This window comes from Lonchura striata, chromosome 2 (genome assembly GCF_050655825.1).
Source record: "Lonchura striata isolate lonStrDom1 chromosome 2, ASM5065582v1, whole genome shotgun sequence".
In the NCBI taxonomy this organism is placed as follows: domain Eukaryota; kingdom Metazoa; phylum Chordata; class Aves; order Passeriformes; family Estrildidae; genus Lonchura; species Lonchura striata.
Genome location: NC_140704.1, coordinates 93,176,689 through 93,193,428, shown reverse-complemented (window position 1 = coordinate 93,193,428; position 16,740 = coordinate 93,176,689). Strand labels below are relative to the sequence as shown.

At 41.4% G+C, this 16,740-nt stretch overlaps 1 protein-coding gene across 1 annotated transcript; it reads left to right on the top strand.

The window, feature by feature from the left end:
* Nucleotides 1-106: 106 nt before the first annotated feature.
* On the top strand, nucleotides 107-15,056 carry SDHA (succinate dehydrogenase complex flavoprotein subunit A). The gene is made up of 15 exons (XM_021528737.3): nucleotides 107-191; nucleotides 2,790-2,876; nucleotides 3,166-3,327; nucleotides 4,111-4,254; nucleotides 4,387-4,551; nucleotides 5,653-5,801; nucleotides 7,039-7,163; nucleotides 9,419-9,587; nucleotides 10,146-10,341; nucleotides 11,151-11,322; nucleotides 12,635-12,753; nucleotides 13,127-13,238; nucleotides 13,829-13,959; nucleotides 14,258-14,371; nucleotides 14,709-15,056. The coding sequence occupies exons 1-15, from the start codon at nucleotides 123-125 to the stop codon at nucleotides 14,793-14,795; spliced, it is 2,001 nt and encodes a 666-aa protein (XP_021384412.1). The 5' UTR covers nucleotides 107-122; the 3' UTR covers nucleotides 14,796-15,056.
* Nucleotides 15,057-16,740: the final 1,684 nt, after the last annotated feature.

The window sequence follows — 16,740 nt, the reverse complement described above, 5'->3', positions numbered from 1 at the left end:
GGGCTCGCTCTGGGTGTCCCCCGTCTCGGTCCTGTTGGTCTGACCCGCTGAGCCCCGCGCGTGCGCCCTTCACTCCCGCTCTCTGCCGGAGTCCCCCTTCCCCGCCGAGCCTGCGGTGCGCGATGGCGGCGGCGGCGGCTGCGCGGGGGCTGGCGAGGCGCTGGCTGCGCCCGGCCGCGGCCTCCCGGGCGGTGAGTCCCTGTCCCTGCTCCTGCCCTTCTCCCTGTCCGTGTCCTTGTCCGTGCCCTGCTTTCCCGCCGGCGGCGGTCCGGTTCCGCTGTCTCCTCTGTGACCTTGACTCGCCCAGCGATCTGCCCACCGCCGGCAGGTTCGGTTCCTCCGGTGCTGTTTTGGAGCGGCACCGACCTCGCAACTCGTGTCCCGGGGCAGGTTCCTGGGAGTAGGTGTTTGTGGGCATGGCTGGGCCGCGCCTCCCGGCTCGGGGAGCGAGCGCCGTAGCCTGAGGCCCGGAGCGGGGCTGTGAGGGAGGCAGCGGGAATGGGATGGATGTGCTGGGGAATGGCCCTGCAGGAGCCTGGCGGTGCGGCCCGAACACCGGATAGAAGGCTCGCCGCAGACTCGTTCTGTTTCAGCAAAAGTGCGCACAGGAAGAGCAGGGAAGTGATTGTGCTCCTGTAGTGTGCCCTGCTCAGGCCGCACCTCAGTGCGTGTTCAGTCCTGGGCTTGTCGCTTCACGAAGGACACTGAGGTGCTGGAGCGAGTGCGGAGACGGCAGCGAAACTGGTGAAGGGTCTGACGACGAGTCCTGTGAGGAGCAGCTGAGGAGCTGGGGGTGTTAAGCCTGGAAGAAGGGAAGTTCAGGAGAGAGTTCATCACCCTCTACAGCTGCCTGAGGAGAGGTGACAGGAAGGGAGGAAATGGCCTCAAGCTGCACCAGGGGATGTTCAGGTTGCACATCAGGAAGATTTTTTTTCACAGCAAGGGTGACTACACATTGGACTAGGCTACCCAGGAAGGTGGTGGAGTTACCATTCCTGAAAATGTTTAAGGAAAGGCTGGATGTGACACTTAGTGCCATGGTCGAGTTGACACAGTGGTGTTTGGTCGTTATGGTCTCGGAGGCCTTTTCCAGCCTAATGCATTCTGTGATTCTGGATGTGTGTGGGAACCCAGCGTTTATCTGAGTTGCTTGAACCTGGCTGGTGGTTGTGCCCAGAAAGGGCTTCTGAGGAGTCTGGCAGGTTTGTGTTAGGGAGCTGTAAGTTGTGCAGGAAGGCTTGTTCTTCTCCATGGTGAGGTGGGAGTTTTCAGTTTCTTCCCACTGTTCTGATCCTGCATGCTCATAACAAACTTGAGATTACAGAAGTGGGCTGTAGTTGTACTTGTATTACAAAGCAGGTGCAGAAAAGACAACTGCAGAGAGAGGGAAAGGTTTAAAGAGTGTCTCTATATTTTAGATGGTAGTGAGATGTCCCTGATTGAACTCCTAGTTTCAAAAGGGCCATGATCCTCCTGGTGGCATAAAAATTCAGGATTACTGCAGTCAGTGTTTCCTTCAGACTTAGTGTGATATCTTTTATTACCTTGTGGGCTTTTGTTCATGCTCAAAGCCTGGTAACAGCAGTGTGGAACAGGAAGAGAGTAGCTGCCTGGAGGAGAGTACTGGTGGAACTCCTTATGATTAGGTGATAGGAATTGATATCATTCCAAGATGATTGCAGAAACCAGAGATAGCAGGTGTAATGACGCAGTAGATTCGCTGTTATGCAGGAAGATAATTTGAGGAAACTGGTATAAGAAATGATAAAAACTAGGTTGAGGAAAGTGTACTGGAGTTCACTTCAGAGATTCTGGAAGAAGTGGACATTTGGGGAGGGAAGAGCTGCTTGTTAGCATATTGTAGAGTGGTAGGACCATGAATGGAATAGCTGCAGCTATCACTCCAATGCATTTTAGGTTATATTTCAAATAGGGAAGTGCTGATGTCACTGAACAGGTTCCTGATGTGGCTTTGTGTTTCTGTTCTCAGCAATCATACATGCTGAGTTAGGCTTATTTTTTGAACTGTGTAAAGAAGGAATACCAGGTTCCAATACCTTGGAGAGGTGGAGACTAACATTCTGGCTGTTTTAATGTTATCAAAGCAAAGACTGCATACTTAGTAGATTTGGGTGTGGTGTTTGTTGGTTTGGTTTTGAACAAGTCAGGGGGTAGGAAGTGACATTGCATAACTTGCATCCTTGTACTAAGTTTATGTATTAATAAATGGTTCTAAATTGGTCACTCATTTCGTAAAGAATAATGGCAATATCTCTGACTTTTGAAGCAATACTGAGCTGGAAGAGCATTCTCGACAACCTTTTTTAATTTTCAGTACTGTGACCACCTGAAATAATTCAAATTCTGAGAATTACTTGACAGGAGAGTAATTTTCCATGACTTCCCATGCTTCCCACAAAGCTTCATCTTTGCTTAATTATGAAAGAACTGCAGGAATACTTCAGCTTTAATTGCAGACATATTCTTCTGTCGGTGTAGCCTCAGACAGGTCTGAGAGGCTGGTCACTGTTGATGAAGTCAATAATGGATAGTCTGGGACACCCTGTTAACTGCAGGCTATTCTCTCATCAGTCAAACCTTTTTTTATTATATAGCATGATTATAGGAAAGCCAGAACTTCAGTACAGGTAGCTCTAGAATACATTAATACTCTTGGATATGTGCTACCAGTGGCAAGTGAAGATTTGTTATAAATGTAGCTGACAGTGCCGTAAGTCCATCCTGTGGAAACATTTGTTCCATAATAGTTGTCTTGGCTTCTCTCTTAGTGGCCAGCAGCATGCCAGGCTCCTGCACGGAACTTACACTTCACAGCCTATGGAAAGAAAAATGCCTCCACGAAGGTGTCTGACTCGGTATGTCTGTGCTTTTTATGTCGTGATTCAGTCATGCACTTTATGCTTGACAGGCATGAAACTTTTGGGCTTTTACTGGAGCACTGTGTTCAAGTGCTTTGTGAGAGTGAGTTGCTGAAGTGTGTGGCCCTTTTTAATGACAGTTTCCAAGCAAGAGGGCATAACAGATGCAGCAATTGCTGCAAAAGTCTGTTGAGAACAACATACCAATCCTGCTTGTGTTTTTATGAAACTTTTTTGACTTATCTTGAACTATTTGTGATCATAACAAAGTGATTTATTTTTCCAGATTTCTACACAATACCCAGTAGTGGACCATGAGTTTGATGCAGTTGTTGTGGGTGCAGGAGGAGCAGGTCTGCGGGCTGCCTTTGGTTTGTCAGAAGCTGGGTTTAACACAGCCTGTGTTACCAAGCTGTTCCCCACCCGCTCTCATACTGTTGCTGCACAGGTGAGAAATGAGGCAGAGCAACTGTTTAAAAAATGCCTGCTGTCAAAAAGCTGATTTGGATGTAGAATAATCATAAAATGGTTTGGGTTGGAAGGGACATTAGGGGTTATCCAGTTCCAATGGCCTTGCCATGGGCAGGGGGGATTCCACACATTAGATTAGATTGTTCAGGACCCCATCTAACCTGGCTTTGAACACTTCTAGGAATGGAGCACTTGAACATCTTGTTTCAAGGCCATGCTTCTTTTTAAAATATCTCATATTTAGTTGACACTTTTAGAGGGTAGGACATAATAAAATCATGGGATAATTAAGTTTGGGAAAGACCTCTAAGATCATAAGAGCTTGACCATGAACTTGTAACTGCCAGACTTTATATTAGGTAACAGGTACATTTCATTTTGCTTCCAAGCTAATGACATTGCAAGACACATTTTTTTCAAGTGCAGTTGTTTTCTCACTTGCAGTTGTTCTTAAAAGTCTTATTTCCCCTTCTGTTTTTATATCATTATACTGCCTCTTTTTCTTACCCATTTCTAAACACTATCAAATTGCAGTGCCGTTTCTCTGCCTGTTGTGTAACTGTGATTCACTGTGCTACACAAAAAAGCAGGACAAGCCATTGTGAAACTGAGGAGTTGCACAGCCACATTAAATCTGGCTTAACTATATTTCTTGTGCACAGGTGCATATCTGGTATGTGATTTTTAATAGAAATGAGGTAAACCTACTAAAGCTGTATTTGAGTAATGTAATTCCGGGAAAATGGATTTTTATTTTCAGGGAGGGATCAATGCAGCTCTGGGGAACATGGAGGATGATAACTGGAGGTGGCATTTCTATGACACAGTGAAAGGGTCGGACTGGCTGGGTGACCAGGATGCCATACATTACATGACTGAGCAAGCCCCAGCTGCGGTGATAGAGGTGAGACTCGTGGGATTTGATGTCAGCTGTAGTTAAAAATAACACAGGCTGGCTTCCAAGGAGGTCTTCTTAAAATAACTCATCGTATTGTGATGCACAAGAGTTTCTGATGCTTGTATTTGGGTTCAACAGCTGGAAAATTACGGGATGCCGTTCAGCAGAACTGAAGAAGGAAAAATCTATCAGCGTGCGTTTGGTGGACAGAGTCTTCAGTTTGGAAAAGGAGGACAGGCCCACAGATGCTGTTGTGTTGCAGACAGGACTGGACATTCACTCTTACATACTCTGTATGGCAGGGTAAGCAGTTGTGAACTTAACTTGGTTTGGGTTTTTGAGTTTGCATTTACTGTTTTGTTTTTTTTTTTTCCCTAGAATTTGAAAAAAAAAAATCAAACCCAAACCAAACAAACATGTAGCTATTCATGCACAAGTGAGGATTCCAGGGGAATGGCTTATAGCAGTTCTGGGTTATCTTCCTTCCTGAGGCAATGTGGTGGGATGAAGATAGTGTGCTAATTAGTGTACACTGCCAGTTTTGTGGTCTGGACTAGTTCTGCACTGTTAATACTTTTCTGTCTGTTAACTAGACCCAAAGAGAATTTATGTCAACTTTTCCCCAAAAGCCCTTTTTTACAAAAATTTGACAAAGCAGCATTGGGAAACTCTGAAAAGAGGTACAAGCCAGCATTTTTTTTCACTCGTGTTCAAACTGGGAGGAGGGGGAAACAAGGTATAAACGAATTAAGACCTACTGTGCATTCCTGAGCTTGTTCTATGGCAAGTAAGTGACTAGTGTTCCAGCATGTCTGCCTATTGATTCTACAAACCATAATTGAGGGAAGTGTTGGCTGATTGAAAATGGTAGTGAGCTACTTGAAACCAGAAATCCAAGTACCTGCTAGCTACTGTTTTTATTTACTTGGTAGCCAGCTAATTGCTCTCCTCCAGGTTTGTGGTGTGTGTGCTGCTGCAATATAAATGTTTTATGCTGCCAAACACTGCTCTGATCCCTGAGGGCATGAAAGAATGCTTGACTCGGTGCCTGCTGCTCCTGCTGGTTTATTGTGCTCCTGGAGGTGTTTCTCATTTCTCTGGGAGAGCTTAAGTGCACGTGCTTCTACATGTATGGAGCACTGCAGCTGGCTACATGTTGCCAAATGTAGACTGAAATGACGGGTCCTGCCGCCTAACTCCTGACTGCTCAGAATTAAGTGCTTTTGCCACTACTTGTATCTTTTAAATTAGAAGAGATTAGTAAGTTCTTTAATAAATAGTTAGGAGGAAACAGTCTTCCTGAGAGTTGGTGGGGATGTATTTTATTCTGATACAGCCCATGTGCATTGACAGTTTCGAAGAGAGGTTACTTCAGTAATAGTTCCTTTCGTAATTTTCCTCCAGTCTCTACGATATGATACAAGCTACTTTGTTGAATATTTTGCCTTGGACTTACTTATGGAGAATGGAGAATGCCGTGGTGTTATTGCCCTCTGCATTGAAGACGGAACCATACATCGTTTTAGGGCAAAGAACACGGTCATTGCCACTGGGTAATGTAACATTTGTGATGAAGGACCAAAACTTGGGAGTGTTACCAGCTGGAAGTCTGTATGCTTGTATGTGTGTTCAGATCCACAGTGTAGAAAAGATGCATTGACTGACAGAATATAATTTATAAGTTTATTCCCCCAACACTATGAGGAATATAACTGTATTCAGTCATTCCCTCTGAAAGAAGGCACGTGCTAATTTTGTGACCAATTATAAATTTGGTATGAAGTCTTAGAATTCTAATACATAAAATAAGAATGTGTAAGAGTAATATATATGATTCAGATGGTCTTTGATTTTTAAAAAATGCAGTTTAAAACAGACATTCTTGCAATGCTGCCAACATGTCTGTCTGTAGAACTTCCTATAAGAAACAGCTTTTGTCAAAATTCCAGGGACTATTTAATTAAGATACTGTAATTCTAACTGCTCTACGATAAAATTATCATAATATGAGTGTAACTTAATATTATTTGGTTGCAAAGTTTGTGTATGTTTATTAGAATGCTATTTGCATTAGTCTTTTGCTTCTTATGGCTCTCTCCTATCTATTTCAATATGAAAAATATTTATAAATGTATCTGTGAAAGATACACTTATTAATAAATTTATAAAAGGTTGCCTACATAATTTGGCTTTCTGACATGTTTTTCATGCTTGCGTACTTTGAGGTACATGGAATATGTATATTGCTATTTCTTCTGAGAATTTTTCCTGAAATTGGGCTGATTATCTGTTCTCAATAATGTTGGAGGCTAACCTAGATGTTTGCAGCATAATAACTCACATTTAATACCTAGACAACTAAGTTTTAAAATCTAAGAATACAAAACCAGGACCATAGGGGCAATCTAAAGCATCATTATGTGCTATTTTTTATAAAACTGCTAGTGATAGTTCAAATGAAATGGAATAGTATGAATTGAGAGAACTTTCTGAAATAACCTTTTTTTTCCTGGCATAAAGGCTTCTGATATTAACCTAACAATCCTGCTTTGGAATTGGTTTTCTTTTTTTTTCAACCTTCTGTTGGCAGCCATTTTTCAAGTATGGTTGAGCAAAACTGGGCTTAAACCAGTTTTGTTTTCTTTTGATTGAAATAGTACAGGAGATGGTGAAACTTAAGCACTTTTCTTATTAACCTTTTCCACAGCTGTGCAAACAGCATAGAGGTATGTTGTAGTGATGTTTCAATTTTTTTTTCCTGTTAATTCTGTTAACTTTTGTGTTCTGCAGTGGGTATGGCCGCACTTACTTCAGCTGCACGTCTGCTCATACCAGTACTGGTGATGGCACTGCCATGGTCACACGAGCTGGGCTCCCTTGCCAGGACTTAGAATTTGTGCAGTTTCACCCTACAGGTACTGAATATGAAATAGTGCTTACAACATTATTTTTAATGAGTTTAACAGATTTTTATGTTGTTTTAAAATGTCACAGAATTACACAACATGCTGAGTTTGAAGGTTCTTCAAGTTCAACTCCTGGCTCTGCACAGGAGAGTCACACCATGTGCCTGAGAGCAGTGTCCAAACACTTCTTGAACTTTATCTGGCTTGGTCCTGTAATCACTCCCCTGGGGAGCCTATTCCAGTGCCCAGCCACCCTCTGGGTGAAAAACCTTTTTCTAATATCCAGCCTAAACCTCCCCTGACACAACTTCAGTCCATTCCCTGGGGTCCTGTAACTGATCATCACAGAGAAGAGATCAGTGTCTGCTCCTACTCTTCCCCTCACAAGGAAGTTGCAGACTGCATTGAGGTCTCCCCTCAGTCTCCTCCAGGCTGGACAGACACAAATGACCTCTGCTGCTTCTCATTTGGCTTCCCCTCAAGGCCCTTCACCATCCTTGTTGCACTCCTTTAGATCCTCTCCAATAGTTTAGTGTCTTTCTTATATTGTGGCACCCAAAACTGCCCCCAGCACTCGAGGTGAGGCTGCCCCAGTGCAGAGCAGAGTGGGACAATCCCCTCCCTTACCTGGCTGCTGATGCTGTGCCTGATGCCCTCCAGGACATGCATGGCCCTCCTGGCTGCCAGGGCACTGCTGGCTCATGGTCAATTTGCCATTGAGCAGGACCCCCAGGTCCCTTTCCATGGCCCTGCTTTCCAGCAGCTCATTCCCCAGTCTGTCCGTACATCCAGGGTTGCTCCATCCCAGGTGCAGAAGCCAGCATGTTCTCTTGCTGTACTTCATACAGGTGGTTATTGCCCAGCCCTCTTAATTTGCTGGGTCTCTCTTCAGGGCTTCCCTGCCTCTGAGGGAATCAACAGCTCCTCCCAGTTTTGCAGTGTCTGCAAACTTTCTCAGTATCCCTTATAATCCTATGTCATTTATGAAAAGCACAGGACCCAGGACAAAGCCCTGTGGGACCCCACTAGTGACAGGTCACCAAAATGATGTCACCTCAAGCATGATGGGCTCAAGTCAGTTTGCACTTTTCTGTGGCATTTGAGTAGTTGCTTTTGAGTGATGCGTGTTTAAACTTGTCTGCAGCTGTTGCATATAAATTTGAGAGTATTAAATACTCTCAAATTTATGATTTGTAAATTAAATTTTAAAGAGTATTAAAAATTCTTTAAATATGAGAGACATATAATGTGATAGAGGTCTCAGCTGTTCTAATTTAAAGAGCATTTTAATATTAAAAAGAGAGTGTTTCCTATTTTGAGGTGCTGTCCTTACAATACTAAGTAAGAAGTTTTATGAATTACAAGCTGAAACTACTGCTTACATTTCATTGTCCTTCATATTTTAAGGGGTTTGATATTAGATACAAGAGTAATGGGATAGGTGCAAATGTTAGGGAATTATTTACTAGCATCTTCAATGAAGTGGGGTAGTTGAAGTTAAGGTATATATATAGAAATGTTGTTTTCTAGCATGTGATCAGCATCTAAACTATGGATAACAATGATCACAAACTGTATTTGTAGCTAACTAAATGCTTCATTTTAACTCATGATGTGATTTTTGTAAATGGTTTGCATAATTTTACAATGTTATTGTTATATGATAGATATCTAATGTTCCTTTGACTTAGTTCAAGTTTTTCTAGTTAAGCTTCACTGTTTGTGATAATTCTGTAGCTTTTAAGATAATTATCAAGTGCATGAGTTAGTTTGCATTTTTGTTTTCTGTGATGACCAATGCTGCAGAATAACAGATAGGCCTTCCTTCTCTAAAGGAAAAGGATAACCAAGTAGGCTTTTTTGTTCCATCCTGTACTGCTTTAGTACAGAAGAGGGAAAAAAATATTAACAAATGGATTTTGAAATAATTAACTTCTGGTTTATTAAAAATCTTAAAATAATTGCTGAAGGTCTACGAGGTCTTAATAAAGTTCTCCTGACATACTGCTAAGTGCAGATCACTTCCAGTTTTAATATTTGAAATACTGTGGGTGTTTGAAATCAACTTGCTTACCTTTCAGAAAGTGTGTTTAAAAGGAATAACAACACTTGAGGGACAGCTCCTAGAGGTATGATTAGGTTGGAATAAAATCTGCACCTCTTGATTATTTTTAGATGACCTTATTCATTATGAACACTGGTTCATCTTGATTGTGAAGGTGTGTGGCAAAATCTCTTCTGATGGCATTTTCATTCTTGAGCAGGTATCTATGGGGCTGGCTGCCTTATCACAGAAGGATGTCGTGGAGAGGGAGGTATTCTGATCAACAGTCAAGGTGAAAGGTTCATGGAGAGATATGCACCTGTTGCCAAGGATCTGGCTTCAAGGGATGTCGTGTCTCGTTCTATGACCATAGAAATCCGTGAAGGAAGGTTAGTTAAATTCTCTTAACAAAGCTGCAGAATGAACTCTTAATCATGCTAGACTATGAAGTGCAATAGTTCATTTGATAAGCACATAGTGTAATTAATGAGAGTGAGCTTTAATGACTGTTATGCTGATCTCTGTGTAAGGCAGAAATCTTTCTTGTAAATTCCTAATGATACAGAGAACAGATGATGTTCAGAGTCTCCTGTTTGAATTCAGTTGCTCAAACAAGTTTAATGTATATGCTATTACTGCAAACAAAATAATTTGGTGCTCTGTTCTCTTGACTAATTACCAAGTTTTACATATTTCTGCAGAGATGTAATAGTTGAAAGTCTTAAATAATGTGAAATACTGTGAAAAGAAAGCTGGGAGTTGGAAAATGGCCTCAATTCAGCCAAGTACCACAGTCTTATTAAATATGCTAGATATTAATTTTTGTTAGATAACATTTGAAAAATAACCTTTATTTATTTTCACAAGTGAAACAAACTAGATTAGAAATGCTAGTAGTGTTTGTTAATTCCTGTTATCTATTCCAATGTTGCTTTTTTTTTTGCTAGGGGTTGTGGTCCTGAAAAAGACCATGTGTACTTGCAGTTGCACCATTTGCCACCAGAGCAGCTGGCAACCCGTCTCCCAGGGATTTCTGAAACAGCCATGATATTCGCTGGAGTTGATGTCACTAAAGAGCCCATCCCTGTCCTGCCTACTGTGCATTATAATATGGGAGGTATTCCTACTAACTACAAAGGCCAGGTGAGCAATACACGTCACTTTTGGGCTGTGTTTTCATCATCATACTAGGAAATTACTTCCCAAATAGAAAAGCAGTAAGAATGTTTTTCATAAATGTAAGAATGGTTAACACTATTTTTAATAATAATATAATAATGATGTCAGAGTACTTAAAACAAACAATGTTTTAGTTTTTTTTTTAAATTACTTGATAACCACGTTCCAGTCCATCTTGAGATGGGGATTTCAAGAAACATCTAAAAGTTACTGTCAGGTCTGACAACAATCCTCTGTTATTTGAGCTGAGGATAATATAATTGAACATAGATCAAAGTAGGGCTCTGTTGCATTCTGTAGCATGAGTTAATATGTATTATTCCTCTGTAGTTCATGTAATCTAAACACTAAAGCAGATCCTCCAACTGACACTAGTTGGAAATCAATGTGATGATGTCAATTGAGTTTGTCTCTACATGTACTTGTTAAATTTCAATGTAAAATTTTGCCTTGGAAGCATGTGCAGATTAGACTTTATTCCTGTGCATTTCTGACTTGCTGCAGAATTGTGGTGAAGCAGAACTATGCACTCCTCATAAGAATATATAAAGAAATCTTGGGCTTTAGTCCTGTCTGCATTTATATACATTTGTAAATGTAATTGCATTTCTATTTGCCCTTTAGAGCTAAGATAATTCTGTGTTAGGGTTGGAAGAAACTTTAGGTTGCTGTGCTCCATCCTTACATGGACGTGGCCTTTGCAGTTAAGGAGGTTAGCACTATTTCAGAGTGTTTTGAGTGGCTGGGTGTTAACGGAGCGTGTGCCATGTCAGGTGATCACACACGTGAATGGTGAGGATAAGGTGGTGCCCGGGTTGTACGCCTGCGGGGAAGCAGCCTCTGCATCCGTCCATGGCGCAAATCGGCTTGGAGCAAACTCCCTTCTGGATTTGGTGGTCTTCGGTCGTGCTTGTGCCCTCACTATTGCAAATACATGCAAGCCTGGTAAGTCTCAGTTTTCTAGACATTTGCATGAATTACATTCATGATGTAATTTCTGCCCAACAATGAATTGTTGCTATCTGATTCAAATTTAGAATGACACTCATAGGCTCTTACTTGTTTGAAAAGGAAGAAATCGGTGTTTATGCTTTTGGTAGGCGTGTTTTGTGCCAGGCAGATGTTTTGACATTACTATTTGCTTTTTAATCCTTGAAAAACTAGAATTGAGCCAATGCTATTGGCAAGAGCAGTTAGGATTTTTGACAAATTAATACAGACTACTGAATGTGAAGACTGTATTTTCTACATACTGCACCATCTTCTGCATAAAAATGTAATCTGTTTTACACTTGGCACTTCAGTATAGCGGAATTTGCTGCCACCTTGCTGATTTATTTGTAAGAACTGATGTGCAAGTGGTGAGAGGGAGATATTAAAAATTGCAATATCTCATTCACTGGATTCTCACTGCTGAATCTTACATATTTTAAAATAATCTGGTTCAGCAACAATTGTTGACCTGAGAAAACAAAGAAGCAAGACCTCCCTTCCAACCCCCAACAAAATACTGGACGTAGCAGTTAGATTACCAGAGCAGCTGGAATCCACAAATAGTCATCTGTTTTCTTACTGTGTAATGTCCAAACTGCACCAGCTGCTGAGACTGATGATTCCTCATGGAATCAGCCTAGATATTGTGGTGGCTATTTGGTCCAGCTTTGTGCCAACATTTTTTTGAATCCTTCTGTGGCTCTTCAGAGTTAGAAATTGCAGAAGGCGGTTTAGTATTCTGAATGCAAAGCTATGTGTGAGATGAATTGTGCTGGTAAAATGCTGTTTCTGCTTTGTTGCCCAGTAACATGTACCTTCCAGTATTAGAGGCAAGATGTGGAGCTTATGTCTTAACTGCCAGGCTTATTGACTGTTCCTGGTCCCTCACACATCCAAGAAAAGGTGGGAGGTTTGGGAGTGAGGAGATGAGGAAAGCATAGCAGTAGGTGGTATAGAACATGGGCTTATTCCAAAGTTGAGAAGAATTTTCATCAAGTGCTGCTTCAAAGGAATGAACAGCAGATGCCAAACATGTAAAATATTAATTGTTGTAGGATAGAATGGGATTTATATTCCACTGAGAACTTTAAATATATGGATACAATTGGTGGGAGTTCAGGAAAGTTACACTTAGTGTGTACCTTAGAGGAAGAAAACAGATCATGTTTTACTTAAATCTGATTTTTAGTTACTGATAGTCTCTGTAACTGCCAGTAACCAAACCCAAGCCTGACTACCAAACTTAATGAAATTTTCTTATTAGGAGAGCCAGTTCCCCCCATTAAACCAAATGCTGGTGAAGAGTCAGTTGCTAATCTTGACAAGTTACGGTTTGCTAATGGAAGCATAAGAACTTCAGAATTGCGACTTAACATGCAGAAGGTAAGCCTGGGGAAACTCTCAGGGACAGGGTGGGACAAGCTGCAAGCAACTGGGGTTTGGTGACTTGGCAAAGTGCACTTCAGGATTTGCCATGCAGAAGAAAAAGTGTGTGAGGAGATTGTGTATGCAGCAAAGGTGATACCACTTGTTAATTCCTTCTTCCCTTCATGGTCATTCCCTTGTGTAGTTCACCGGCTGTATAATAGTTGTTTAGGGTTTCAGTTGTTTGGGGTGAATGGAAGAATGTGGTGTTTTTCAGGCTGCAGACAAGGTTGAACTCAGAGCAGCTCTGTATCAAACTTTTCTGGAGCTAAGGAAGTTACATGCTTTCATATGCAGCATATCAAACTGATTTTGTTTTACTGTGTTGCAGGCAATGCAAAACCATGCTGCTGTATTTCGCACTGGTTCTGTACTCCAAGAAGGCTGTGAGAAACTTAGCCAGATTTATGGTGATCTGGCTCATCTAAAGACTTTTGACAGAGGTAATTTGATATTAAAGAACACCCCTTGTCCAGAGTACTCCGGGAAGAATGTTGGTGGCTTTGTATTTGGGTTTGTTTTTTTTTTTTTTTTCTGTAAACCTAATGTGTTTCTTGAATTTTTGGCTGAAGATTTTGACTGTTTTGAATCTTTCAAAATATTTTGTAGAGCCCTACTTACTAAACATGGTAATCAGGTAAAATACTTGACCTTTGCAGCTGTTTTCTGGTTGAAAAATCTTTCAAAGAAGCAGAGACTGAAATTGGATTTAAATGTGTAGGGTACAAACTGCCCTCAGAACACAATGTGAACTTGTCCAAATACTAAGATGAATGATGAGCTTTGTTAGAATCTTCTGAAAGGTGGGAGTTGCAGAGAGGTAGCAAGACTTTCATAGGCTGAGCACTCAGTTTTCATTTCTCCAGCTGAGCATATCACAATGCAGACAGATCAGACAGATACTGCCATGTCTCTTGGTGTAATTTAAGAGAACTTGGTTATTTAAATGCATCTGATGATGCACCTTAGGTTTGCTCTCACGTATTTCTCTTGTTTGTAGAACATCTTCCATAGTATTTTAATATTTTACCAGGTATTGTGTGGAACACTGACTTGGTGGAGACACTTGAACTGCAGAACCTGATGCTTTGTGCTCTACAAACTATTTACGGTGCTGAGGCTCGCAAAGAGTCACGGGGTGCCCATGCCAGAGAGGATTATAAGGTATAAATGTTTTCTGTGACCTGAATGTAGGATTGAATCTCTGTTATGTGTCCTCAGATGGATTATTTTTAAATTGTAACATCTTCAAAGTACAGTCTTTCGTGTTTAGATTAGTGTAGTATTTGTTTGGGGTCCTATTTGTTATGCTGTCTCTTATTTGTTATTTATAAAAGGACCAATATATGTAACACTGGGAATGATCTTGAGAAGAGTGTAATTGAAATGCAGCTAACCTCGTGGTTGTAAAGTGATTTGCAGATACAGCTTCTGGTCTGTACTAATCTCATTTTCTCCCTAGTTACGGGTGGATGAGTTTGACTACTCTAAGCCACTCCAAGGCCAGCAGCGGAAGCCATTTGAGGAACACTGGAGAAAGCACACCCTGTCATATGTGGATATCCCAACTGGGAAGGTACTTTGAGCATAGTGCTTGAGGATCTTTTTTGCTGTTAATGACTGTGTTCTCATAAACAGCCTTGGAGATTGTGATAATCCTGCACTGTTGATCTTTGGGAAGTGACTTTGCTATTTGAGCTGGAATTGTGTTTCCCCTTGTGTCAGATAAATTCAAAAGCTTTTTTCTTCTAATGGTGACAAAACGTGTTGTTGGATGCTTAGTAGAACCAGCTTTATGGTATTTCAAAGATAGAACTGAATTCTGACCCTATAAAAATCTTAACTGTTGGGGTTTTTTGGATTTCATTCTCTAATCCTGTTGTCCTGAAGTTCTTTGTTCCCTTTTATTTTAGGTTACCTTGAAGTACAGACCAGTGATTGACAAGACATTGAATGAGGAAGATTGCCAGACCGTCCCACCAGCGATCCGCTCATACTAGCAGCTTCCATCTCACTTGAAGCCCTGTCCCAGAGGGGCCAGTGTACATAAGCATAGCACAAGCGAACCAGAATTCACTTAGCAATGAATAGAAAATGCTGACAAAATCTTCCTCCAGCTTGTATCCTGCTGTGGCTTACTGTACTTTTATTAAAAGTGGAATGCAGAACAGCTTATGTTCTTTCACTTATCTGTCAAAATGGACGGTGAAAACACAAAATGTGTCTAAATAAAGTAACTACAAGTCTTTTATTTGTTTGAATATGCTGATCTGTATATAGTTGCAACACTTTTATTGTGAATGTGTAGTTATTTCCATATTTTAAGAGCAAGAAGTGTGCTCAGTGACCGGACAAGGGGCAGTGGGAACCAACTGAAGCACAGGAACTTCTATCCAATGATGAAGAGGATGATCTTTGAGAGTGATGGAGCAGTGGAACAGGCTGCCCAAAAAGGTTCTGGAATCTCCTTTTCTGGAGATACTAAAAGCCTGACTAGATATGATCTTCTGCAGCCTGCTCCAGGTGAACCTGCTAGCACAGGGGGACCTCCAGAGATCCTTTCCAACCCTAGCTATTCCTTGCAATAGTTTTAGACAAGATGGAGATGCTGAATTTTGAGATCTGGGGACTTAAGCATCTTAATTGCTGACTGTAAGTAATACTTGAAGAAGGTGATGTTGTAGTAGTTATAACTTTGTATTGTCATACTGTTTTACTGACTGAAAAAAGAGACTTCCACTCACTTCCTCTGAGACAGAATAATATAGATAATAATATTACCCAGTCTTTATTGTCTCTGGAACTTCTGAAAACATTTTAGTGGCATGCCCTGTGTATTTACTATACTGTTTCTTCTCAGAGGAGCCAAGGGGCAGAAAGATTTGCCTAAATACTAAAGCTTACAAGACTCTAATTCAGGGTGCTTTTAGTGCCAGGATGTAACTTGTAAGGCATTGATAAAGCAGTTTCTGGCAGCATTTCTGTGAATAACACAGTTCTTGTAGGACTGAAGGGTACCTATGCAGGTTGCAATGGAATGAAATGTTCTCCATTTTAGACAAAAAAATTGTTTCCTTAATGGCTGAATGTTGGCTGCGCTGGGGAAAAAAACCGGACTGTTGGAATGTTGTTGCTGGTGGGTGGAAAAATGGAATATACCTTCTTTCATTCTAAAAGGGTTTCTGCATTTTGCACCAGGGAGAGATGTAGTGAAACAGAGATTTTTGGAATTCACTTTAAAAAATTAATTAAGCATTTATATTTTAGTTTGTAGAGTTATGTGTTGAATCTTAGCCTTTTACTTAAGAAATCTCTGCCATGGTACTTTTGTAAGAAAGTACTTTTGCTTAAGAAAACGCAAATTTCTGAAGCTTCTTGCACAAAGAACAATGAATGCCTAAGGGTGCAAAGAACCCAGATAAAGAAGCTTCCCTGTCTCCAAGCCTATCAAGACTGACAGACATACACAGATAAGGACCGAAGGACCGAAAGCGCACACGCAGATAGGAAAAGTTCAAAAGTCCAGTCTTGAGGAAGACCAAAATCTCAGTCTCGGAGAGACCCCCGTACGACCACCACAGCGAACCACATGTGCTCACAGGGGCGTGGACGTATTTAGCATGAGAGGCGAGGACAGGCGGGGCCAGGGGTTGAATATGCATGCAAAAGTTGTGCAATGTACTGCATATGGAACACCTTTGTGAATAAAGGTGTCGGGGCACAAGTTTATGGAGAGTTATCTCACTTGTGCCGAGCTCGGACAATGCATACCCACTTCATAACTCCACAATCTGGGGTAATCTATTTATTTATTCCGCCTATCGCTTCAGCAGCACGTCGGAGCGCTCTACCTTCTTGGGCAGGAACTAAGGAAGGGGCTGCACCTCGGCTTGTTTTATAAAAGGAGCCTTGACTGTCATTAGGAAGGAGGGCATAAGGTCTTTG

What these genes read in the sequence shown, in the direction of transcription:
- SDHA (XM_021528737.3), top strand. Translation starts at nt 123, where the DNA reads ATGGCGGCGGCGGCGGCTGCGCGGGGGCTGGCGAGGCGCTGGCTGCGC. An exon ending in TACATACTCTGTATGGCAGG is followed by an intron (nt 4,552 to 5,652) that starts GTAAGCAGTTGT and finishes ATTTTCCTCCAG; the next exon opens with TCTCTACGATATGATACAAG. An exon ending in TGTGCAGTTTCACCCTACAG is followed by an intron (nt 7,164 to 9,418) that starts GTACTGAATATG and finishes ATTCTTGAGCAG; the next exon opens with GTATCTATGGGGCTGGCTGC.